Genomic DNA, 26,909 nt, shown 5'->3' on the forward strand with positions numbered 1-26,909 from the left:
CTACACCTATCATCATGTATCCATGCATCCAGTCCTTTCCAAATGCATTAATTGGCAGTGTTAACCATGTTAGTTGAGCTCCCATTCCATATCTGTACTCCTTTGTGAGGTGCAGGAGATTGTACTAGTTTTATCTTGCTTGAAGCTTCAGAATTTTGCATTCAAAGGTTTTGTGCTGTGAAAACAAGTTGTGATCCCTCTTAATTCTGAGAACAAAGCACGAAGAACAATCCTTACTGTTCAGCTCTGAACTCTCATGATCAAAGTCTTTATAAAAAGACACAGTGGCCAAAACATTAAAATGCATCCTTGCCAACAATGTCAATGACATCCATTGTCTAATCAGTCTGCTGATAATTTTGGGTTGGGCAATAATCATGCTTTTCTTCTTTATTAATGGGAGCATCAATCATTGCAGATATATTTATTTCTCCAATGTGCATATTTATTATACACTGAAACTTAGCAGTCTTCTTTAGTCGAGATCTGCTCTATGATTTAAAAGAAAATTTGAGTACCCAATTGTTTTTTCCCCAATAAAGTAGTAATTTAGCGTGGCCAATCCACCTATCCTGCACATCTTTGGGTTGCGGGGGTGAGACCCACGCAGACACAGGGAGAAATTGCAAACTCCACACGGACAGTGACCCGGTTCCTCGGCAGTGAGGCAGCAGTGCTAACCACTGCGCCACTGTGCCACCCTTGACATCTGCTCTATGATTAGAAAAAAAAAACCAAGGAAGAAATGAAAGAGATGCTGTAAATCTGAAAGTAAACACAACGTTCTTGATGTGTAATTCAGGAAAAGACAGGTTAATCCTTTGGATGTGCTTCTTTACCACAAAGGAAATGGCAATGCATGGTGTGTGAAGAAAGAAAAACAATAAAGACAACTAATTTAAACATCAATTTTTTAATTGAACTTTCAGCAAAAGTTTAATCTCAAAACCAAGGGCTTAGTGGTTTAAATGAAAATCAGGTTGTCATCACCTTAGTTACAAGCTGGAATAGTGTACCACCCATCATAAAATAGAAGGCTCAATAGCAACAACGTAAACCAATATGTACAACATTGCAAAGGAAACATCTCCTTAACTTTATAATGACATGAACTGGAAGAGAACTTTGAGGTATTAATTGCTTCAAAGATCACATTAAATTATAACTTAAAACAAACAAGATGCTGTTATGAAAAATTGACATTCGCAGTCGAATAAAAATATTCACTTTGAACTGTGACCTGTCTTTTCTCAGTGTTCTACAGCCTTTCCCCCCCAACAAGTGCAGAATGGCAATGAAGCAGCATTGACCTTTCCTGTATCTGTAAAACATCAAATGTCCCACACAGGTTCAAAACCTGACTTAGTTTAGCAGTAGGTCTAACTGAATCCTTCTGCTGGCTGAGCCTTCTGTACGAGTCCATTTTAACTGCAGTGGTGGCCACTATAAAAGGGTGTGATTGGGATATTTTTAAAAAAACCCTAAGAACGAATGTTACCTTCTTAGAAGTCACCTTGATCAAAGTGGAAACTCTGGAAGATTGAAAAAGACAAGAGAAATTGCAAATACCAGAAATCTAAAAGGACACAAGGAGTACACATCAGACCAACCACTATAAAAACACAAAAGGACCTCTGTCTGAAATATTAAATAGACTACAGTATACCTCCAACATTTTCCATTTTTAAAATTACAGAATAAACTATGCCAATGTGTTTATTTATAACAATTTATGCAACTGCAGTTTCCCTGAAGTGAATTAGACAGGCACATTGACAGAAATTAAAGTCCATCAGGTGTGGAGAATCTAATGTTAATATTTTGAAGATTTCATATACAAAGGAGCCAGCAACTGGGGAAAATGAATTGAGGCTTTAAAAGTGACATTAATTCAATAACAGATTGGTACAGATTTATTCCATAAATGTTGAACTATAAAAGAGAAAGTGGTGTATATTTTAATGCAATGTGCTCTGCACAGGCAGAGGACCAGCAACTATGGTTTTCAAGTCCTATTGGTTTGCACACCTGCTGGTTTCATGTGCACTAAAGGTCTAAACATTGGTAAGAAAAGAGATAAACTAGTTAACCCAATTTTGAGGTTTATTCTCAGAGACTTTGCACTGTGATGGGTTTATATAGTTTTTAGATTTGTGAAACATTAAAATAATTTAGGTTCTAAATAATTACACCAATAGCACGGAGTAAATTCTATTTTTAGGATGAGGAGGATCAAGTGGAAGGGAGGCTGAAAATCACTACAGTTAAAACAAGCTCTGGACTCAATAGTTCTTAACACATAGGTTATTTCCTGGACAGAAAAGTTCTAACTGATTTTGCAGAAACCCAGAATGAAGTGAAGCTCCTGCCTACCAAAGGCGTAAGCGCAAAAAAAAGAGTAACATATTCCAATGACAGACTCCAGTGGATTGCTGATTCTGTTGTAATGTAAACTACCTCAAATGTTAAATTACAAAGCAGAGTACAATCAACAACAACACTTCTTAGGAACCCATTTTGTTGATTAACTTCAAACAATTAAATCATAGAGATGATCAACTATTTGGCATTTATATAAATGTAGTGTTTATTTTTTTAACAATCTGAATGGATAGTTGCAACTAAAATAATTCACCCACAGAGAGCTTAAGTCGAAGTTATTTGGCTCGAGACAAGCTTAGACTACAGCTTTAAATCTAAAAGGCAGCATATATTTCAGGGAATTTCATAAAGACTTGCTTTTTGTGAATTATGTGCTGATCAAGGTGAGGTACATTACTGCTGGGACTGCAACACTTTCCAATTTCCTCATGTCCAGTGCCAGCCTCGAGCATTAGCCTGGCCAGTTTGGCAGTTACATACAGGGCAAGGCTGATTTTCCCAGCAACATACTTCAGCTTGAAAACTAGTAGAGTATCTTCTGATGCAGTGTTGAGTTACCTTTTCATTTACTACCTCTGCTAAATGAAATCCTGAATTTTTAAAAATAAAATTTAGAGTACCCAATTGTTATTTTTTTCCAATTAAGGGACAATTTCGCATGGCCAATCCACTAACCTGCACATCTTTGGGTTGTGGGGGTGAAACCCATGCAGACACGGGGAGAATTTGCAAACTCCACATGGGCAGTGCCACATGCCGCCATTGAAATCCTGAATTTAGTGACAAATCTTGAGAGTTCAAAAAAATCCATATTAGTAAATGTAACTTATGAGGAAAATTTTCCGGTTTATAAAGGGAGTTTCCACAAATTTATGTCACAGGATTATTATAATTTCATGTATTAAAATGCATACACGATTAAGTTAGAAAGAGCACAGGAAATCATCCCTTTGCTCCCGCTGTGCTTTAAAGATGAAAAATAATCAGCAGAGGGAAGGTCCATTACTTTGAATATAGATCTAAAATTTACTCAATTGTCTTTCGGTACTAAAAAAACACGACTGATAATAGGTCTACTTCTCTTTGGTATATAAAATTGAGGAGGCCGAGCTAGAATGAGAAAAGAGAAATTGAAAATAATTTTTGTCACAAGAGGGTAGTATGTGACTGGGACTCATTGTTTGAAAAAGGTGATAGCGGCAGAAACCCTTATCGCATCTGAAAATTACGTAAATATGCACTTTTAGTGTTATAACCTACAAGGCTAGGTATAAAGAGCGGAGAAGTGGGATAAGGATGGATAGTTATTTTTTCAGCTGGCACAATCATGGCTCTAATGGCCTCCTTCGGTGCCATAAATGTTCTACGATTATATTGATTGTAAAAACTGGTACAAACATGTTGTGTACAATTTTATATTCGCTTCAAGAATTCTGTGAAGCGATGTAATAACCTCGGGAATTCTCAGTCATTTTATGACAGCATAAGACAGGTAGGAGTGGATGATTTTATCGGTAAAGTAAGCAGGGTAGTAGGAATGGATGGTTTTATAACAGTAATACTACTGTTAAAATCGACTGGGCTGGTCATTTTATTTTTTTCTACCAATAGGACTGATCAGTCAGCACTTGTCCGGCCAAGGAATTTGCTCGAAAGTGATCTAAGAAGTTTAGCTGTTGATATAAACAAAACCCAACACTAGAGAATGACTGGCATTAAAGTTCATCATGGTAGAATTTCTCGTCATGTAGTTGGCTACCATAGTCGGTTGCTTCGCTGTTGAGGAAGAGATCCTGACTCACAAGTATTTCTGCTTCTGTAAGTTTCTCATCTCCATTTGTATCAATTTCTTTGACAAGATGATCAGCCTGTCAGGGAACAGAAACTCTCACTGTTATTTTCTGATGGTTGTGAGCAAAAACTGAATTAGCCTCACAGCGCCTGGATGAATTTCAGCAGAAGATTCCTCGCTTGACTCTGGAATGCTTCCTCGTGATTCACTCAGAAGTCCAGAGCATCAACTCTGGCTCAGATGCAAAACAAAGCTCCCTCTCGCACTGCCTACCAATGAACTTTAATTCCAACCTCAGGTGAGAAACACTGATCATCCTAACTTCTAGTTCTTCTATTCTTATTCTCCTCCCGGAGTGAGACTGCTATTCATTACCTTAAGTAATTCATTCTCCAGACTAGAGTAGCCTGGCCAGAAACATAGTAACAGACCACCTGCCTGCTCTTCCCATCAGTCATGTATGCGCAAGACCTACTGTAGCAGGGAAAAGTTAGAGAAAAGAGCAGGAATTTATGCTCTAATTTCTTCTCTCCTCTGCAAATTCTCTCCAAGATCACACCACAGACATGCTTTGCCAAAGAAACTGGTGGTAACATTTTCTATGTAGCAGGGGGCCCCTGCTTCAAAAGTAGTATCGGGGCATAACTTTTGACATTATGCTTTTAATTCTCACATTCATACAAGGTTTTAAAGTATGAGGTTTAGTTGCAAACTAAACTTTTCCCCAAGATTTTTCTAAACTTTATTCACCTCCTAAATATTTATGCTGTCCTAGGGTGAAATGTTGGTCTGGGGAACAGAACACAATTCCATCTCAGATAAGTACTCCCAGCATGGCATCATTCAATGCAGAATCATGCTCACTCTAATTTTCTTCCAACAATGCATTAGTGCTACATGTCTTGTGATCACCTGCATTATCCACCCAGAGACTTCTCTCCGAAATAATTACAATTATTAACAGTGGTAATCATGGAATCCCTACAGTGCAAAGGAGGCAATTCAGCCCACTGCGTCTGCACCACTCCTCCCAAAGAGCACCCTACATAGGCCCACCCCTCTGCCCCATCCCTGTAACCTGTCCTAACCTTTGGACACTAAGGGGCAATTTAGCATGGCAAATCCATCTAATCTGCACATCTTTGGACTGTGGGAGGAAATCAGAGCACCCGGAGGAAACCCACGCAGACACGGGAGAACGTGCAAACTCCATATACATCACCCAAGGTCAGAATACGAACCCAGGTCCCTGGAGTTGTGAGGCAGCAGTGCTAACTATTGTGTAGTCTTCATGTTGAGAACACACCCACAAGGTGCTGGATTGAAACTGCAAACTTAAATCTTTACACACTAGAAAAGATTGAACAACATTTCAATGACTACTCTTACCACAGGCTTGACATTTAAAGACAGTAGGTTTACCTCATCATGCGCAATGTCCTGGTTGTTGGGAATAATCCACAACAAGAGTTCCGCTTGATTAAGTTTGCCATCCTTGTCTTTGTCATAATCATTCACAAAGCGATCACGCTCCACAGTTACCCATTCTGGATCTTCCTCTGCACCTATTTTCAGGAGGTGGAAACATTCTTAGCTACAAAATACTCACATTAGATAGCGCCAACCGGCAATGTTCTTGCAGAGTTGAAGGATTACATGGTGAATTGTTCCCATCTAGTTTATGGGTAGGGTGGTGATGGGCAGGGAAAGGTGGTAAGAGGTTAATTTTACACTCAAAGTTCTCCTGGCATACATAGCTTGATAATATATCAGACAGATAAAGAAATTTGGAGAGTTGATTATACACCTCTTGCATACATCAGCCTTGGTTTTAGACAGCCAACTAGATATACCAGAACCCACTCAGATAGGGAATGATGTGAGATCCTGGTGACACCCTCCCAATTACTGCTAGACAGCCAACTAGATATACCAGAACCCACTCAGATAGGGAATGATGTGCGATCCTGGTGACACCCTCCCAATTACTGCTAAAGCTTCATATAACTGGGTGTTAAGCATCAACAGGACTGGGATTTTCAGTTTGATTTTCCTTTCCGTTTCCCTACTAGGTGGGAACTGGTAGTGCCATGGTAGAATCCCTAGATTAGTAATCCAGAGGGTCAGGCCAAAAGCTCTGAGGACATGGCTTCAAATTCCACCACGGCAGCTGGTGGAATTTCATAGACTATCATACAATTTACAGTGCAGAAGGAGGCCATTCGGCCCATCGAGTCTGCACCGGCTCTTGGAAAGAGCACCCTACCCAAGATCCACACCTCCACCCTATCCCCATAGCCCAGTAACCCTACCCAACACTAAGGGCAATTTTGGACACTAAGGGCAATTTAGCAGGGCCAATCCACCTTACTTGCACATCTTTGGACTGTGGGAGGAAACCGGAGCACCCGGAGGAAACGCACGCATACACGGGGAGGATGTGCAGACTCCGCACAGACAGTGACCCAAGCCGGAATTGAACCTGGGACCCTGGAGCTGTGAAGCAATTGTGCTATCCACAATGCTACCGTGCTGCAATTTGAATTGCTAAAATCTGGAATTGAAAGCTGGCCTCAGTCATGGTGATCATGAAACAATCATTAATTGTGGTTAAAAACAAAACGGTGGCACGGTGGTGAAGTGGTGAGCACTGCTGCCTCACGGCGCTGAAGTACCAGGTTCGATCCCGGCTCTGGGTCACTGTCTGTGTAGAGTTTGCACATTCTCCCCGTGTTTGTGTGGGTCTCATCCCCACAACCCAAAGATGTGCAGGGTAGGTGAATTGCCTCTTAATTGGAAACAAAAAAGAATTAGGTCCTCAAAATTTAATTTAAAATTTTTTTATTTTTAAAAAATCCATTTAGTTCATTAATGCCCTATTAGGGAAGGAAATCTTCTATCCTGTGATATGTACATGTGACTCCAGACCCTCAGCAATTTGGTTGACTCTTAACTGTCTTCTGCAGTGGCCTAGCATACCACTTGGGCAATTAGGGATGGGCAACAAAGACTGGCCTGCCCAGCGACACCCAAATCCCACAAAAGAATAAAGAGAAAAAAAAATGTAAGGACTCTTATGCTTTTCTGAAACACCACACTTCAGATGAGGAACTAAACTTCAGGGAATTACAGGTTCCAACCAAATTTCTACATAATGTGAAAGTACCCAGATATCGGGATATTACCAATATCGAAAAGAAAAAGCAACAAACTATAAAATTATAATTTGTGAATCCCAAACAGTTTTTAAAAGTCCAAAAGATCATTCAACAAAGGAAAAGACTGAGGAAGAGATAGGGAGTTCCGCAGCTTTGAGGGTTTTTTTTGTTGCAAGAATGACTTAGAGATGAAGGCGATATTGCAAAGAATCTTTGTTGCAGTTCAGTAATCGAAAGGAGGTGTATATTGAATGTATTTACATTTTGGCCGGGAGAGGGGGAAACAATAAGAAATTTCAGAGCGGAAATGATCAGAGTAATATCAATTTGTAAAAAAATATATATTTTATTTAAAATTTTGTGGCCAGACATAACAGTACATAGTTTTTCTTTTGAACAACAACAAAGCAATATAAATAACCGTGGCCAATTTTAAACAAATAAATAAATAATATATAAACAAAAACAAAACCAAGTGGCAACTGCCTTGTCAAAAATAGTTACTCTCCAAAGATACAATCCAATATACATTACCTATAACAAGTGTCTATACATATACAATGACATCCCTGAGAGTCCACCCAGTTCCTCCCCACCCCCCCCCCTCTGTTGCTGCAGTTGTCTTCTACTTTTCCATTCCCTCTATCTTTCTGTGAGGTAGTCGACGAACGGTTGCCACCGCCTGGTGAACCCTTGAGCCGAACCTCTTAATACGAACTTGATCCGTTCTAACTTTATAAACCCTGCCATGTCGTTTATCCAGGTCTCCACACCCGGGGGCTTGGCTTCCTTCCACAATAACAATATCCTGCGCCGGGCTACTAGGGACGCAAAGGCCAAAACATTAGCCTCTCTCGCCTCCTGCACTCCCGGCTCTTCTGCAACCCCGAATATAGCCAACCCCCAGCTTGGTTCGACCCGGACCCCCACCACCTTCGAAAGCACCTTTGCCACCCCCACCCAGAACCCCTGTAGTGCCGGGCATGACCAGAACATGTGGGTGTGATTCGCTGGGCTTCTCGAGCATCTCCCACACCTATCCTCTACCCCAAAAAATCTACTGAGCCGTGCTCCAGTCAAATGCGCCCTGTGTAGAACCTTGAATTGTATCAGGCTTAGGACGATGAGTTTACCCTATGTAGGGCGTCAGCCCACAGCCCCTCCTCAATCTCCTCCCCCAGCTCTTCTTCCCATTTCCCTTTCAGCTCATCTACCATGATTCCCCCTCGTCCCTCATTTCCCTATATATGTCCGACACCTTACCACCCCCCACCCATGTCTCTGAGATCACTCTATCCTGCACCTCCTGCGTTGGGAGCTGCGGAAATTCCCTCACCTGTTGCCTAGCAAAAGCCCTCAGTTGCATATACCGAAATGCATTCCCTTGGGGCAACCCATATTTTTCCGTCAGCGCACCCAGACTCGCAAACGTCCCATCCACGAACAGATCTCTCAATTGTACTACCCCAGCTCTTTGCCATGCTCCAAATCCCCCATCCATTCTCCCCGGAACAAACCTATGGTTATTTCTTATCGGGGACCGCACCGAGGCTCCCGTCCTTCCCTTATGCCGTCTCCACTGCCCCCAAATTTTCAATGTAGCCACCACCACCGGGCTTGTGGTGTATTTCTTCAGTGAGAACGGCAACGGTGCCGTCACCATTGCTTGTAGGCTAGTCCCCCTGCAGGACGCCCTCTCCAATCTCTTCCACGCCGCTCCCTCCCCTTCTCCCATCCACTTACACACCATTGAAACATTGGCGGCCCAGTAATAGTCGTTTAGGCTCGGTAGTGCCAACCCCCCGCCGTCCCTGCTACGCTGCAAAAATCCCCTCCTCACTCTCGGGGTCTTCCCGGCCCACACAAAACTCATAATACTCTTCTCGATTCTCTTGAAAAAAGTCTTTGTGACCACCACCGGGAGGCACTGAAACACAAAAAGGAATATCGGGAGGACCACCATTTTAACCGCCTGCACCCTACCTGCCAGTGACAGGGGCACCATGTCCCATCTCTTAAAGTCCTCCTCCATCTGTTCCACCAACTGCGTTAAATTAAGCCTGTGTAATGTACCCCAATTCTTGGCTATCTAGATCCCCAAGTACCGGAAGTCCCTTGTTACCTTCCTCAACGGTAAATCCTCTATTTCCCTGCTCTGCTCCCCTGGATGCACCACGAACAACTCACTTTTCCCCATGTTCAATTTATACCCTGAAAAATCCCCAAACTCCCCCAGTATCCGCATTATCTCTGGGATCCCCTCCGCCGGGTCCGCCACATACAACAACAAATCATCCGCATACAGAGATACCCGGTGTTCTTCTCCTCCAGAGTACTCCCCTCCACTTCCTGGAACCCCTCAATGCTATGGTCAGGGGCTCAATCGCCAGTGCAACGGGGACAGAGGACATCCCTGCCTCGTCCCTCTATGGAGCCGAAAATAATCAGACCCCCGTCAATTCGTGACCACGCTCGCCATCGGGGCCCTATACAGCAACTGTACCCATCTGATATACCCATCTCCAAAGCCAAATCTCCTCAGCACCTCCCACAAATAATCCCACTCCACTCTATCAAATTCTTTCTCGGCATCCATCGCCACCACTATCTCCGCTTCCCCCTCTGGTGGGGGCATCATCATTACCCCTAGCAGCCTCCGTATATTTGTGTTCAGCTGTCTCCCCTTCACAAACCCAGTTTGGTCCTCATGAACCACCCCCGGGACACAATCCTCTATCCTCGTTGCCATTACCTCGGCCAGAATCTTAGCATCCACATTCAGGAGGGAAACGGGCCTATAGGACCCGCATTGCAGCGGGTCTTTTTCCTTCTTTAGGAGGAGCGATATCGATGCCTCTGACATAGTCGGGGGCAGCTGCCCCCTTTCCCTGGCCTCATTAAAGGTTCTCATCAGTAGCGGGGCCAGCAAGTCCATATATTTCCTATAAAATTCCACTGGGAATCCGTCTGGTCCCGGGGACTTCCCCGCCTGCATACTTCCAATCCCTTTCACTACTTCCTCCATCTCAATCTGTGCTCCCAGTCCCGCCCTCTCCTGCTCCTCCACCGTAGGAAATTCCAGCTGATCCAAAAAGCACATCATTCTCTCCTTTCCTTCCGGGGGCTGAGCTTCATATAATCTTTCATAAAATGCCTTAAACACCCCATTCACTCTCTCCGCTCCCCGCTCCATTTCTCCCTCCTCATCTCTCACCGCCCCCATCTCCCTCGCTGCTCCCCTTTTCCTCAGTTGGTGGGCCAGCACCCTGCTCGCCTTCTCCCCATATTCGTACTGTACACCCTGTGCCTTCCTCCATTGTGCCTCTGCATTACCCGTAGTCAACAAGTCAAATTCTACATGTAGCCTTTGCCTTTCCCTGTACAGTCCCTCCTCCGGTGCCTCCACATATTGTCTGTCCACCCTCAAAAGTTCTTTCAACAACCGCTCCCTTTCCCTACCCTCCTGCTTTCCTTTATGTGCCCTGATAGATATCAGCTCCCCTCTAACCACCGCCTTCAACGCCTCCCAGACCACTCCCACCTGAACCTCCCCATTGTCATTGAGTTCCAAGTACCTTTCAATACACCCCCTCATCTGCCAATAATCCCATGTCCATTCTCCAGGGTGGGTGCTGTTCTTTTTCCTCCCCTATCTCCAGGTCCACCCAATGTGGAGCGTGGTCCGAAATTGCTATAGCCGTGTACTCCGTCCCCGTCACCTTCGGGATCAGTGCCCTTCCCAAAACAAAAAAGTCTATCCGTGAATAGACTTTGTGGACATAGGAGAAAAACGAAAACTCCTTACTCCTAGGTCTACTAAATCTCCAGGGGTCTACTCCTCCCATCTGCTCCATAAAGTCCTTGAGCACCCTAGCTGCAGTCGGCCTCCTTCCGGTCCTGGACCTCGATCTGTCCAGCCCTGGGTCCAGCACCGTATTAAAATCTCCACCCATTACCAACTTTCCCGCCTCTAGGTCCGGGATGCGTCCCAACATACGCCTCATAAAATTGACATCATCCCAGTTCGGGGCATATACGTTCACTAAAACCACCGCCTCCCCTTGCAATCTGCGACTCACCATCACGTATCTGCCCCCACTATCCGCCACTATGGTCTTTGCCTCAAACATTACCTGCTTCCCCACTAATATAGCCACCCCCCTGTTTTTTGCGTCTAGCCCCGAATGAAACACCTGCCCCACCCATCCTTTGCGAAGTCTGACCTGGTCTATCAATTTCAGATGCGTCTCCTGCAGCATAGCCACATCTGCCTTAAGTTTTTTTAGGTGTGCGAGTACCCGTGCCCTCTTAATAGGCCCATTCAGCCCTCTCACATTCCACGTGATCAACCGGGTTGGGGGGCTCTTTACCCCCCCCCCTTGTCGACTAGCCATCTCCTTTTTGAATCCAGCTCCTCACCCGGTTCCCACGTAGCCGTATCTCCCCCCAACGGCGCTCTCCCGCCCCGACCACCCCACCCCATACCAGCTCCCCCTTCTCCCCAGCAGCAGCAACCCAGTTATCCCCCCCCCCGCTAGATCCCTTTCTAGCGTAATTGCACTCCCCATGTTGCTCCCAGAAGTCAGCAAACTCTGGCCGACCTCGGCTTCCCCCCCGTGACCTCGGCCCCCACTGTGTGAGGCCCCCTCCTTCCTGCTTCCCTGTTCCCGCCATGATTACCATAGCGCGGGAACAAAGCCCGCGCTTCCCATTTGGCCCCGCCCTCAATGGCCGGCTCCCCCAGCTCCTCATCCTCCCTCCCCCCCTCCCCCCGACATGGGGAAGAGAGAAAAGTTACAGGATCGCAGGATTAACAACTTGGGAAATCATCTCTTCCCCCATTTCCCCCCTTCACCCCACGTAGTCACCCCACCACTTTGTCCCAAACGTTCTTTTTCTAGCCCGCTTATTCCAGATTCTCCTCGACAATATATGTCCACGCCTCTTCTGCCGTTTCAAAGTAGTGGTGTTTCCCTTGATGTGTGACCCATAGTCTTGCCGGCTGCATCATTCCAAATTTAACTTTCCTTTTGTGCAGCACCGCCTTGACCCGATTAAAGCTTGCCCTCCTTCTCGCCACCTCCGCACTCCAATCTTGATATACGCGGATCACCGCGTTCTCCCACCTACTGCTCCGGGTTTTCTTTGCCCATCTGAGGACCATCTCTCTGTCCTTATATCGGAGAAATCTCACCACTATGGCTTGAGGAATTTCTCCAGCCCCCGGTCTTCACGCCATAACTTGATAAGCTCCCTCCACCTCCAACGGACCCGTCGGGGCCTCCGATCCCATTAACGAGTGCAGCATCGTGCTCACATATGCCCCGACGTCTGCCCCTTCTGCACCTTCGGGAAGACCAAGAATCCTTAAATTCCTCCTCCTCGCATTATTCTCCAACACCTCCAGCCTTTCCACACACCTTGTGTTGTGCCTCGTGCATCTCTGTCTTCACCACCAGGCCCTGTATTTCGTCTTCATTCTCAGCAGCCTTTGCCTTCACGACCCGAAGCTCCTGCTCCTGGGTCTTTTGCTCCTCCTTTAGCCCTTCAATCGCCTGTAATATCGGGGCCAACAGCTCCTTCTTCATCTCCTTTTTAAGTTCTTCCACGCAGCGCCGCAGGAACTCTTGTTGGTCAGGGCCCCATATTAAACTGCCACCTTCCGACGCCATCTTGGTTTTTGCTTGCCTTCCTGGCCGCTGCTCTAGAGGATCCACCGCAATCCGGCCACTTTCCTCTCCTTTTTCCATCCGTGCCCAGGGGGGATTTCCTTCTGGTTTACCGCACAGTGTTTTTAGCCCTTAAAATTGCCGTTGGGGCTCCTATTAAGAGCCCAAAAGTCCGTTCCACCGGGAGCTGCCGAAACGTGCGACTTAGCTGGTCATCGCCACACCCGGAAGTCCATAGTAATATCAATAAAGTCGACAAGAATGTTTGGTCACACCCCGAATCACTGGTTTGAAAATGTTTCATTAATTCACCGAGGAAATATAATCTTAATTTAACTAACCCGGGTCTTTTCTGTAGTCACCAAGGTATTCGTCTAAGCTGACAAACCCATCTTTGTCACGATCATGTTCATCTAAAGCATCCTGTATGACGTAATCCTACAATTTGAAAGTTAAAAGCATTTGTATTGATATTAGGTGGACATGCAATCAATCTCAGTTGTGATGTTACCCATAGTTGAAGGCCCTGGGGGATACCACTGCTCATGGAACTCTTCTCCAACACAAACTACATGATAAAGTGGAAGATTCTTAACTGGCTGATTTGTCCCCTCAGTTACTCAGGCTTTTACCTTTTAGTAGTGTGCAGTAAACAATTGAAATGAAGCAGTATCTATAGCTGGAGAAGTTCCGCAGACCACTCTTATTTAGAAGATGAAAAAAACACTTTTATTCACATATCAGTAGCTAATATTTAATATAACTTGCACAATAGACAATGTACTGTAACTCACCTTCATATAATCAGCTTCCTCTGGGTGTTCAAAGGCTACAAATTCTGTCAGAGTCAGTCCGGGTAACTCATCATTGTTTGCTTTTTCAAATCGTTTTTTATCTTTCAAAAAAATCTAGAGATAGATCACGCAAGTTCAGATACTGTTCTTTTTTTGTTCCTGGTTAAGCAGGTTTGAGTAACATGTTGCTCTGATACCAGACAAACAGGATAAACGATCAATTTGGCATTCAGATTTTAAATATTCGAAACAAAAAGGTTATCCTTTCCTCTCAAAGACGTCTGGAATGTTAATTCAAATTGTATCTTTATCCTTAATTGGATATCAGCCTCGGCAGTCACAGTATCTGGTCTCTGTGGGTTCAGGTCCCACTCCAGAAACTGCAGTCACCGTTCAATGCAGGAATATCAGAAGTTTAAACACTTTGTGAAAATCAACAAAAAGCAGCAATGCTGTAAATGATGAGATTCTTAAATTGGAGGGACAGGGAGATAGATGAAAAGGACAAGGCCCAGATACACAAATCTTGAAACGGTGTGATTCAGATAACAGTGGTTAGCACAGTTGCTTCATAGCTCCAGGGACCTAGGTTCGATTCCCGGCTTGGGTCACTGTCTGTGTGGAGTCTGCACGTTCTCCCAGTGTCTGCGTGGGTTTCCTCCGGGTGCTCCGGTTTCCTCCCACAGTTCAAAGATGTGCAGGTTAGGTGGATTGGCCATGCTAAATTGCCAGAAATGTCCAAAACGGTTGGGTGGGGTTACTGGGTTATGGGGATAGGGTGCAAGTGTAGAGTGCTCTTTCCAAGGACTGGATGGCCTCCTTCTGCACTGTAAATTCTACGATACGCAAAAACAAACAAACGTGATGCTGTGTTTTGTTTTAAAACAATGGGATTGAAAGTAAAAGCCATGATCTAATGTTGAAGTTGTACACAACATTGGTTAGGCCACAGTTGGAGTACTGTGAGGAATTCTAGATGTCCCTTATAGGAAGGATATTAGAATCTTTGAAATGAAGATTTACTAGGTTCATACAAGGAAGGAGAAATTATAACTATGAAAAGAGCAGAAAATGACAGCATTTTCATTGCAGCAGAGACTGTTAATCAGAACTCTAATAAATCTGGTAGCACTCCAGTCTCATGGCGCTGAGGTCCCAGGTTCGATCCCGGCTCTGGGTCACTGTCGGTGTGGAGTTTGCACATTCTCCCAGTGTTTGCGTGGGTTTCGCCCCCACAACCCAAAGATGTGCAAGGTAGGTGGATTGAACACGGTAAATTGCCCCTTAATTGGAAAAATTTAATTGGTTACTCTAAATTTATTTTTAAAAACTCTAATAAATCTTTCGAGATTATCGGAGGTCAGAGTGAAAATTTATTTGTATTGTGATTAATCAGTAACAAGGGCACGTAGACACAGGGTTATCACAGTCAGCCTTGACTCAGTGATAGTACTGCTACCTCTGAAGTTTGCTGGATCAAATCCCATTCATATATAATCCAGGCTGACACCAGTACTGCAGGAGGTGTCATTTTTCAGACGAGTCTTTAAAACTTGGTTCCATCATTCCTATTAGGTGAATTATGAATCAGACACAAACCTACCTCCTTCCAATTCTTGTTAAGCATGCTCCAAAGCACTGTTACTTGTAGAATGGAAATCTTTGATGACATTTAAAAAAAAAAATTTTTAGAGTGCACAATTATTTTTTTTCAATTAAGGGGCAATTTAGTGTGGCCAATCCACCTACCCTGCACATCTTTGGAGTGTGGGGGGTGAAACCCATGCAGACAAGGGGAGAATGTGCAAACTCCACACGGACAGTGACCCAGAGCCGGCATTCGAACCTGGGTCCTCAACGCTGTAGGCAGCAACGCTAACCATTGTGCCACATGCTGCCCCTGATGACATTTTTAATGACAGTTATGTTCCCTACATTTCAGCATCCCAATGGTTCAGTTAGAAAAGGCAGTACAAGAAAAGTGATTTTATTTCTCCCTTCTGGCCCATTTAGTCCAACCTTTCTTTTCCTGATTATTTGTCTGGATTTTGGGTAACTAATAAAATACTACTGCTGTATGATACCAAGAAATTAAATTTCCTACCAAATGGGTTCAGCAAACAAAATAATTCTCAGAGGGATTATATTTTCCAAACAGATTGAGGGGTAGAATTTCTCAGAAACTTGACTTGTGCTAGACGTAAGTTGCACTTGAAATTCTTTGATCCTATGTGATCAATTTCAGACACAGTGCACTGGAGCATCGATGCAACCTAGTGAAGCTTCTACCCTTATATCTTTATTTACTGTTCTTGGGTTCTCAGTAATGTTGATATGGGAAAGTCAGTGGTATCGGGTGGATGTTTATGGTTTCTGGCCCTTCAACCACAGCCTACGTAATGTAGCACATGGTCATAGCTAGATTTCAGCATTCAGGTGAGGTGAGTGGCTGCAGTTGACATCAAGACTGTGTTTGACCAAGTGTGGCATCAAGGAGCCTGAGCAAAACCGGAGTCAATGAGTATAAGGAGAAAATCCTCCACTGGTTGTAGTCATACATGGCACAAGGAACGATGGTTGTGGTTGTTGGAGATCAATCATCTCAGTTCCACGACATCACTGCAGTGAAAAGTGCCTAGGCCCAGCCATCTTCAGCTGCTTCATCAATGACAGTCCTTCCATTAAAAGGTCAGAAGTGGGGGTGTTTGCTAATGATTGCTCAACATTCAGCAACATTTGCGACTCCTCAGACACTGAAGAAATCCATGTCCAAATGCACTAAGACCTGGACCAATCCAGGCATGGCTGACAACCGGTAAGTTACATTCACGCCATTCAAGTGCCAGACAATGAAAATGAAATGAAATGAAAATCACTTGTCACAAGTAGGCTTCAAATGAAGTTACTGTGAAAAGGCCCTAGTCGCCACATTCCGGCGCCTGTTTGGGGAGGCTGTTATGGGAATTGAACCGTGCTGCTGGCCTGCCTTGGTCTGCTTTCAAAGCCAGCTATTTAGCCCTGTGCCAAATAGCCCCTGACAATGGCCATCTCCAACAAGAGAGAATCGAACCACCACTACTTGACATTCAATGGCATTACCATTGCTGAACGGTAAGAGCAACATCTTGGGATTACCACCGAAACGGAACTGGACTTGCCACGTAAATACTGTGGCTACAAGAGGTCAGAGGCTGGGAATCCTGCTGTGAGCGTGAAGGAATACACTTGCCTGGATGAGTGCAGCTCCAACAACACTCAAGCAGCTTGACACCATACAGGGTAAATGCAGTCTGCTTGATTGGCACTGCACCCACAAACATTCACTCCCTCCACCACCTACACAGTGGCAGAAGTGTGTATGTGCCATTTACAAGATCCACTACAGAAATTAATCAGCAGTCCTGAGAGAGCATCTTACAAACCCACAACTGCTACCATTTATCATAGAATTTACAGTGCAGAGGGAGGCCATTCGGCCCATCGAGTCTGCACCGGCTCTTGGAAAGAGCACCCTACCCAAGGTCAACACCTCCACCCTATCCCCATAACCCAGTAACCCCACCCAACACCAAGGGCAATTTTGGACACTAAGGGCAATTTATCATGGCCAATCCACTTAACCTGCACATCTTTGGACTGTGGGAGGAAACTGGAGCACCCGGAGGAAACCCACGCACACACGGGGAGGATGTGCAGACTCCGCACAGACAGTGACCCAAGCCGGAATCGAACCTGGGACCCTGGAGCTGTGAAGCAATTGTGCTAACTACACTGCTACCGTGCTGACCTAGAAGGACAAGGGCAGCAGAAACATGAAAACACCGTCACCTGGAGGTCTCCTCCAAGCCGCTCACCACCTGGACGTTGGAATATATCACTTTACTGTCACTGGGTCAAATTCCTGGAACCCCCTCCCTAACTGCACTGTGGGTGTACCTACACCACATGGACTGCAGTGGTGCAAGGCTGTAGCTCAACAACACCTGCTCAACGGCAATAAATGCTGGCCTAGTCACATTCCATGAATTAATTTTAAAACTCTCCGCTCTTGTGGCCAAGTTGTATTGAACCATTAATCTTGGGAGGATTGTTTTTTCTACTGGATTCCTATGGAACACAACTTGTTCTTCAACATTCAACTGCCCAGGGTGATATATTTAAAATCAGGAGCTCCCCATGATAAATCACAGCACAGCGCTATATTCAGCTCTGTATATCACAGTGCAGAAGATAGACATGGATTCTTGCAGCACGTCTAAAATATTTCAAAGTTCTTCACAAACATTCAAATCCATTGCCTCTATGGATGAAAACTAAGCAGTAATTTTCAACGCAACATGGTACCACAAGGAGTTATGATCTAACAAACAAGTTAATCTGTTTGTGGTTGAGACAGAAATGTTGGCCAGGATCCCAAAAGAACTTTCTGTTCTTCAAGAAAGACCTGAGCAGGTGGCCTTTTAACATATTTTCTACATAATTAATCACATCTGGCAAAGCAGGCCTCCTTCACAACTGCAATGGAGTGCCAGCTTATATTAGGATAACGAGTTTGGATTGGAGTACAGGAGTAAAGATGTCTCGCTACAATTTTAATAGAGCCTTGATGAGACTGCACCTGGAGTATTGTATACAATTTTTGTCATCTTATCCATGGAATGATATATTTGCCATAGACAGTTCCCCAGACTAGTTCCTGCGACCAGTGGGGTTGTCCTGAGGAGAGATTAAGACAGGACTGCACTCTTCTGTTCAGAAGAATGAAAGGTGATCTTGTTGCAACATGCAAATTCTTACAGGGTTTGGCAGAATATATGTAGGGAGGATGCTTTTCCCCTGCTGGAGGTGGGTTCTAGAACGAGAGAGCACCATCTCAAAATAAGGGGGTGGTCATTTAGGACCGAGATGAGGAGGACTTTTGTTACAACTCTTGATAAAACGTTTGAGAATAACTTGCACTATAAAATTAAAAGAAAAATGCATACTCCAAGTCTCACTACATGGAACACAAATCCAAACACTGCGTACACACTGAAAATTTACGGAAAGACAGAGCAATTATTTTTTGATTAATTCATAAGTAAAAGTTATTTGTTTGGTTCTGCTTTTCAAAACAGGCATTATACCGGAATTCAATAAATTTCCTCCTCTCACCTGTCTGAGGGATTCCTCCTCTTCATCATCCATCGGAGTATTCTCATCATAATCTAGCATTCGGTCATAACTATGAATGTTGTACTCTTCCCATGTAACAACACCATTGCCATCCAGGTCATGCTCCGGAAACTGCTCTTTGCTCTCCTCTGTGGCATAATGTTTGAACGACTGCTGGATCCACCCACTGAGCTCACCTATGGCAAATAAGAGTCATTTATATAGGTGCAGCTTTCCTATTTCCAGTGAATAAGAGTTTTAGATAAATTACTATCTAAAACAACTTACTGTACCAATCACCTTTTTGAATGCATCAACCCCTATATCCTTGTAGCCCTCTCACCGAATAGGGAGTAATTTATCCGTTTCTTATTTTTTCAGCACTGCTCAACAATGGAGTGATTCACTTGCGTTTTGCATTTCGGATTAGCTGTTGTTATATGTTATATAAAGGTATTGTTGTATCTGATTTCATGTGCATTTATATATGATTACAACATTGGAATTTCATTCTCTAGGGATAGAGTTAGATGTTTAATGAGAGGGGCTGGTTTAGCACAGGGCTAAAGAGCTGGCTTTTAAAGCAGACCAAGGCAGGCCAGCAGCACGGTTCAATTCCCATACCAGCCTCCCCGAATAGGCGCCGGAATGTGGCGACTAGGGGCTTTTCACAGTAACTTCATTTGAGGCCTACTTGTGCCAATAAGCGATTTTCATTTCATTTCATTTCAAATGCTTGTGTATTTTTGTTTTAATGATCACTTCAGAATGTTCATGAACTGTAAGGTTCAGTTGTGGTTTGTGGCTTTTTGAACAACACCACATATGCAAGACTGTGATGCAGATTTATTTGCCTGTTGCACCCAATGCTGGAATGTGGACAGGTCAGATTCACCAGCAGCAATTCCAGGATGTCACAGAATAACCTCAAGTAGGGGAAGTAAAAATTGCAGAAAATACTGCAATACTTTGATTACTTCAAAAGTAATCTTGTTTCTGCAGAGAACATTCAATGACAGTCATTTCAACCCTCATTTATAGGATTGGTATCTAAACCGTTTCTCACCTTTGGTTACAAAGCCATCGGCATCTGCATCCATCTTCTTGATGAGGGACTTGAGCCGGGAATGTTGTTCCTCCGGGCTCAACTTAGCAAGTTCCCCAACTTCTTTCTAAGAAACAGAACGGACATCACACAAACAGCTTATTCTAGGCAAAAAGCTTTCTAATCCTCCATTTATGAATGGAAGCAAGTACAAAGTCCTCTCAGAAGTCCAAGTGGTACACAAGTAACATGCACCTGTACTTCATACAAAGTGCCGGTGTACATCATCAGATTGGGGTGCCAGCATCTCCTCTGTATCTGGTATAAAGAAATAAAGCTCAAAAATGGATGAAACTGTTTAGACACAAACTGAAAATTGGAAAGCTCCCTAAAACCGGTCGATTGCAGCAATTCTGGATTAGTTTTACCATCACAAGAGGAACAGTTATTTTGGCGCAGTGGTTAGCACTGCTGCCTCACGGCACCGAGGACCTGGGTTTGATTCCAGCCCTGGGTCACTTTCCGTGTGGAGTTTGCACATTCTTCTCGTGTCTGCTTGGGTCTTGTGACATTATACAAATGTACAGCATGTGAAGAGATAATGTTATGTTAAGCCTAGCCACTAGAGGGAGTTGAGGGACAGTACTATAAATTGCACTGGTTCTTGGGCTCAGGAAGGAGACTAGATCTGGAGCTGACAACGATAAGATTCATAGTCTATTGCAGAGTTAGTTAAGATATAATTGTTATAGTTAGTAGGTAGAGATAGTGTTAGTGAGTGTAGTTTAATTCTGACATGTATGATTGCTATTCAGAATAAGTGTCAAACTCAAATTTAGTGGTGTTAATAGAATTAGTTTAGTTGTTTAAAAGAGCTTCATGTATCTTTGTGATCACTACGCCTTCCATCCTGGAAACCCATCACAAAGATCACCACAGGTCTCATCCCCAAGATTAGCAGGGTAGTTAGATTGGCCAAGCTAAATAGCTCCTGAATTGGAAAATAATGGATTGGGTACTTTAAACAGTTATTTTGGATAGCACTGTAATATTAGATTAGTGATCAGTATACCATAAAAACAACATTGGGATGGCACAGTGGTTAGCGCTGCCACCTCACAGCGCCAGACACCCGGGTTCAATTCTGGCCTTTGGTGACTGTGTGGAGTTTGCACTTTCTCCCAGTGTTTGTGTGGGTTTCCTTGGGGTGTTTCAGTTTCCTCTTAAAGTCCAAAGATGTGCAGATTAGGTGGATTGGCCATGTTAAATTGCCCCCTAGTGTCCAAAGGTTAGGTGGGGTTCCGAGGGAGTGGACCCAGGTAGGGTACTCTTTCAGAGGGTCGTTGCAGACTTGATGGGCCGAATGGCCTCCCTCTGCACTGTAGGAAATCGATGATTATTGTTTCTTTAACTGGATTGTGTTTATTTGTTCTTTTAAATATGGGCAATGGTGACAAGACTATATTTAGTGTCCATTCCTGGTTGCCTTGTCTTGCTATTCCATTTCAGAAGATTTAAGAATCAATCACTGTTATAGTGTCGTAGTAAGCATCTTCCTATTTGATTATATGTATGGATGTCTTTAACAAGTGCGAGCATGCGCGCATGATGTCATCAGTAGCAAAGGCTTTTAAAAATAAATTTAGAGTACCCAATTCATTTTTTCCAATTAAGGGGTAATTTAGCGTGGCCAATCTACCCATCCTGCACATCTTTGGGTTGTGGGGGCGAAACCCACGCAAACACGGGGAGAATGTGCAAAACTCCACACGGATAGTGACCCAGAGCCGGGATCGAACCTGGGACCTCGGCGCCTTGAGGCAGCAGTGTTAACCATTGTGCCGCAGTGCTGCCCCTTCGGTAGCACAGGCTTGCTCAGGTTTTCAGCATTATGAGGAGCTTTGTATAATGCTGGTGTCTGAAATCAAGCTGTACTATTATCTTGATATTTTCATAAGTAAAGAAGATTGAATTTTTACAACGTGTTCGATAACCTTTTTGTGGTCAAGTTGTGCATGACTGGAGACTGTGTAGACTAAATTTTGTATGGTCTTTTTTCTTGAAGGGCATTAGCAATAGTATTAACCACAACTATCCAGTAGCTAACATTATTACTTGTTGCTGGATCCATTTTTATTGAACCAACAGGAGAGGCACAGAGTTGCTCCGGTGGCCCCCCAAAAAAAATCATTGTTACTTACATGTGACCTCGGGGCACAACTGACATATAAAAAAAGACCCACAATTATCCAATTAAATGGATTTAAACAAGCAGAGAGGAAAAATAGGAGTACCTCAAATATTAAACATTATCAGCAACTATGTAGGAAATACTCAAGCTTCCACGGATCACGAAAGTGGCTTACTCCATCTGGTATTCTCAAAAGCACTTCCAGGCAACTTCTTATTCTAATTCTGCTTAACTTCCTTGATGAAATTGCTTTAAGAGCAGTGTTGAGGTTGGCCACAGTGAGATTTGTACTATAACCACCACACTAATATATGCTAACCGCATGCAGTTATTTATGTTGCATTTAAAAATGTGCCACACCTGTCACTGTTTGGTGACTGCCACACCTATCTCTGTTTGGTGAAAACCGATGTATATATTCAAGGTTTACAGATGAGATCAGATAGGGGTTGTCTATTTGAATACCCATACAATATAAAATAATGGAATGGGGAAAAACAAGCCACAATCAAAGGCATCCGAAACTTAAAAATAATGTGATCTGTTCCCATCTATAAATATTTATCATTCAGCGCATAAAAAGGTCAATTTTTCAGATTTTGTTCTTCAGAACTTCTATGTTTCAAACAATCCTTTTACGAATTAATAAGAACGGCAACTCTTGTGCTACTGGTCTTGCTGTAAAAGTCCTTGTAAAAATGACATCTTGATGTACGAGGTGTAATTGGTTTGTTAAGCGCTGCACTAACTTCATAATTACTGCAAAGGTCACAATGGTCCAAAAGGCTAATTATGTATTTGTGTAATGTCAAATTCCCGCATGATGATAAAAATTCCACTTTTCAAAACAAAAATAAGTACATCATTATTTTAGCTTCTATCTTAATCCAATCAAAATTATTTATCAATCTGAAAGCTTAAAACTAAAAGCGGATATTAAATACTTTCAACTTCCTTGTTTGCTGTTTATGGATACTTCAATGCAATCAACTCCTTACTTGCTTGCTGAGATCACTGCTGCTGCACAATGCATCCTTGACCTTGCACAAGATTCAAACTCATGTAGGGAGATGGGGAAATCAATTCACAGAGACTGCCGGACTCGGAGTAGATTTCTTTGAGATCAGCAAGGAGTGCTGACTGCAAAATCCAAGCCTATAAATTATTATTTTTAAACATTGAATTTTTTGCATATGTAGATATCAAAATGTAATCCCGAAGCATGAAGAAATGGGGAAACCAAACTGGGAAATGCGCAAAGAATAGGTTGGATTCTTTCAAATAAAAAAAGGTGTAAATATTTAACATGTGGCTCACATTTCTAAATAATTTATCTCATAACATTCACCTTTTCCATTCCAATGAATCAGTAGGACTGAATAGAATTTCCTACCTCTCCGCCAAACAGGACATCCCGATCGAATTCTGAGCTGTGTTCACCATCCTTATAGTGGTCCTCAGCAACTACTGGCTCATGTTTACGATGAATGTGCGTGGAGCACATCACAATAAAAGTACAGCTCACCAACACTCGGAACTGCATTTTCTGTCAGGTAGGCTTCAATGTCAAAAGTGGCTGCAAAAAATTAAAGGGTTCTGTCATTTTCCACTTAAAAATCTATTCCTATTCACCTCTGCAGTTTCTTCTTATGAAGACAATACTTTTTGCATTCGCTTCTCCCATACCCCAAGTTGCACCTTTCTGAACCTCACACCATCCATGGTCACGGGGACGGGGAGAGAACCTGCTTTTTAGTGTCAAAGCTTAAAAGCCATTACCCAGCCCAAATCGATTTTGGCATAAAACACAGGCTGCAGGAATTAAGAAAATGTACGAAACATTCAAAACAAATGCCCAGCAAGCCAACATCATTACAAGCGAAACCAAATTCACTAACCACTTGACACGTAAAATACTAGAGAGCAGTACCAAAATGAGTAAAACCAATGCCTCAGAATTGTCAATTATTACAAGGTGCGTGAAAAGTGTTGTCCATCACAAGAGGGTTTGAAAGCAAATGAATGGGAGAACTGATAGGATATACACTCATTCACCTGCTAGCAGGGCAAAGGGACAAAGATTAGATCCATTAAAAAAAAAAAAGAAGAAATAAAAGTATAAAAATGCAAGACTCTCTGGGCTGCTCCTGCACAGTTCCAGTAGGACTATCGGAGCTGGCCTGTTTCAACCTATAAGAATTTCTTCAGTATTTGACATGAATTTGTTGCTTGATTTAGTAACTAGAATGCGCAAAAAGAAATGGCTCATACAATTAAGAATGCCTCCAATTCATTTCAAACACTGACAGGCAAAGAGAAGTGTGCACCTGGATTGGAATGCTGAAAAATCACACATACTTTTACATTTTTGAAAAGTGACTAATACCTGAAGAGGCTGCACACAGGAATTTATTTGGAACCCGGATCTGGTTTGGCGGTGTCCGGTTGGATTAAACAGCAGTTGTTCAGTTTAGTTACATCTACTCTACTTTTCATCTGATTTTTCACTGCAGGAAATATTTTTTGTGCATGATAGTTTCAGATTATTTGGCAGGTGTACCTATTTCAAACTTTAAACTAGATTATATATCAGAGCAATATAATTAAATGTTCCTCAGTTTCCACATATTTTGCAGTACAGGTACAAGAAAATCTGAGGGGTTCATGTGTCAGACTTTTTCCAAGTTGCTGAATAGAATAGCCAAGAATTTGAAACTTTTGGAGGAACAGATGCTGCCAATATTTGTTATTTGATTGGCTGATTTTAATTCTGGTTTCCGTAGTTTTACTCTTTGCAATAAGGTTAATTAGTTTGCATCCTCAACATTTTGGAATAAACAAGCTCCTCTGCACTATATTTTCCACTGGCTTGGAGAGATACAGAGGACACAATGCATAAGATGTAACATTCCTGGTGTTAACTTCAATGGTAAAATTAAGTCATTGTTATGTGATGAGCTTTGAGCACAAGTCAAATGGAGTTAAAAGAAAAGCACCAGCCTGTGGGAGCTCACTTTTTGTTCTGGGACACGAACACAAACAAAATATTTCATAAGCACAAATTTTAGCAGTCAGTTTAACAGCGGCACACAATTCTGCTAGACATGTGCAGATTATAAACTATACAAAGTTTATGGGCAGTTTATATACCATGGGCAGCACGGTAGCACAAGTGATTAGCACTGTGGCTTCACAGCGCCAGGGTCCCAGGTTCGATTCCCCGCTGGGTCACTGTCTGTGCGGAGTTTGCACGTTCTCCCCGTGTCCGCGTGGGTTTCCTCCGGGTGCTCCGGTTTCCTCCCACAGTCCAAAGACGTGCAGGTTAGGTGGATTGGCCATGCTAAATTACCCGTAGTGTCCATAAGGGTTGGGAGGGGTTATTGGGTTGCGGGGATAAGGTGGAAGTGAGGGATTAATGTGGGTCGGTGCAGACTCGATGGGCCGAATGGCCTCCTTCTGCACTGTATGTTCTATGTAATCTATGTAAAGTCAACACCACTGCTAAAAGAAAAGCAGAAAATAATCAATAGAACACATGATGAGAGACAGAAAAGAGATTTATTTAAAACCAGTAAGCCATGCCACAGCTATACCTCGGTCTACTTTTTGGAGATGGATCAGGCCCCATCATTTGTTCGTAAATTATATAATTTATTGATAAGATTATTGTCTGGAGACAGACTGCGGAGTAATGCTCATTCTTAAAAACATGTACAAGCTCAAAATAGTCACTGGAGGAAGAAACCTGGATGCACATTAGCAGCGACTAACAAGAATCATTCGTTTATAGCACATGGCCCAAGAATTCTTAAGATTTACTTTCCCATTCTTCTCCTTTGACGATTCCAAATTCTCACCCAAATGCTTGTTTTGAAGCCACCATAAACTGGAGTCTATGAATGACAGCAGAACATAGACTAAAGCAGTGCTAGACCCACTGCAAAACAATTGATTTAATGAAAACATATTTTTAAAAATTGATTATTAGGTAATCATTTTTGTTTCCCCATGTCCCAATTTCTGACTGTTCAAACCCGAGGCACACTTTCTGGCAATTGCAGCGAAAAGGCAGAACTTGTCCAGTTACAATTGTTTGCACACATAGATGAGTGTTCCCGCACAGGTGAAGATGTAATATATATATATTCTTTACCTCATATACATTAGTTAACTCTGTAGACAGCACAAGGTATATTTTGTTTGCACTGTACTTGCAGAGCTTGGACATCAATGACAAGGTTTAGCAATGGGAATCTTATTTTTTTTTTAGGAATTTGCAAAGAATTGCATTAAAACTATATATTTATACAAGGGGGAAAGGGAGAAAATAACATTATTTTTTTTAAAGTTAATTTTTTTTTCGACAGAATCGACGGGTTTTTAAACAGGGAAAAATCGACACATTTTAAAACTCGAGGAGGAAAACCTGGAAGTTTTTATTTCTAAAGGCAAGAATAACTTGGCACTGTTGGTGTCACTCCCTACTGGTCGTGGGGAGGGAGTTGGGAGAAAGGGGGGGGTTCAGCTGCTGCTGTTCACTCCACAATCCCATCCCTCTCCTCCCCGGGGAACTCGCTGGTAAGCCACAGAGACGACACAGCTGGGAATTTGAGGTAAACACCATTTCCTCCTCCATCCATCTCCATCTTACCTGCCTCAAGCTCCTCACTCCCAACCGCCGGTTGTCAGGCTCCCCACCGCGAGCTTCCGGCCCTCACTTCCGG

General features: G+C 43.2%; 1 protein-coding gene across 1 annotated transcript; it reads right to left on the bottom strand.

Moving 5' to 3' along the window:
* Nucleotides 1-897: 897 nt before the first annotated feature.
* Nucleotides 898-26,909, bottom strand: rcn2 (reticulocalbin 2). Its single transcript, XM_072492783.1, has 8 exons — nt 26,837-26,909; nt 23,579-23,761; nt 20,016-20,121; nt 18,950-19,146; nt 13,796-13,909; nt 13,343-13,439; nt 5,597-5,739; nt 898-4,250 (listed from the first exon to the last, which is right to left on the bottom strand). The coding sequence occupies exons 2-8, from the start codon at nt 23,726-23,728 to the stop codon at nt 4,098-4,100; spliced, it is 960 nt and encodes a 319-aa protein (XP_072348884.1). The 5' UTR covers nt 23,729-23,761; nt 26,837-26,909; the 3' UTR covers nt 898-4,097.

Source organism: Scyliorhinus torazame, chromosome 30 (genome assembly GCF_047496885.1).
Source record: "Scyliorhinus torazame isolate Kashiwa2021f chromosome 30, sScyTor2.1, whole genome shotgun sequence".
Classification (NCBI taxonomy): Eukaryota; Metazoa; Chordata; class Chondrichthyes; order Carcharhiniformes; family Scyliorhinidae; genus Scyliorhinus; species Scyliorhinus torazame.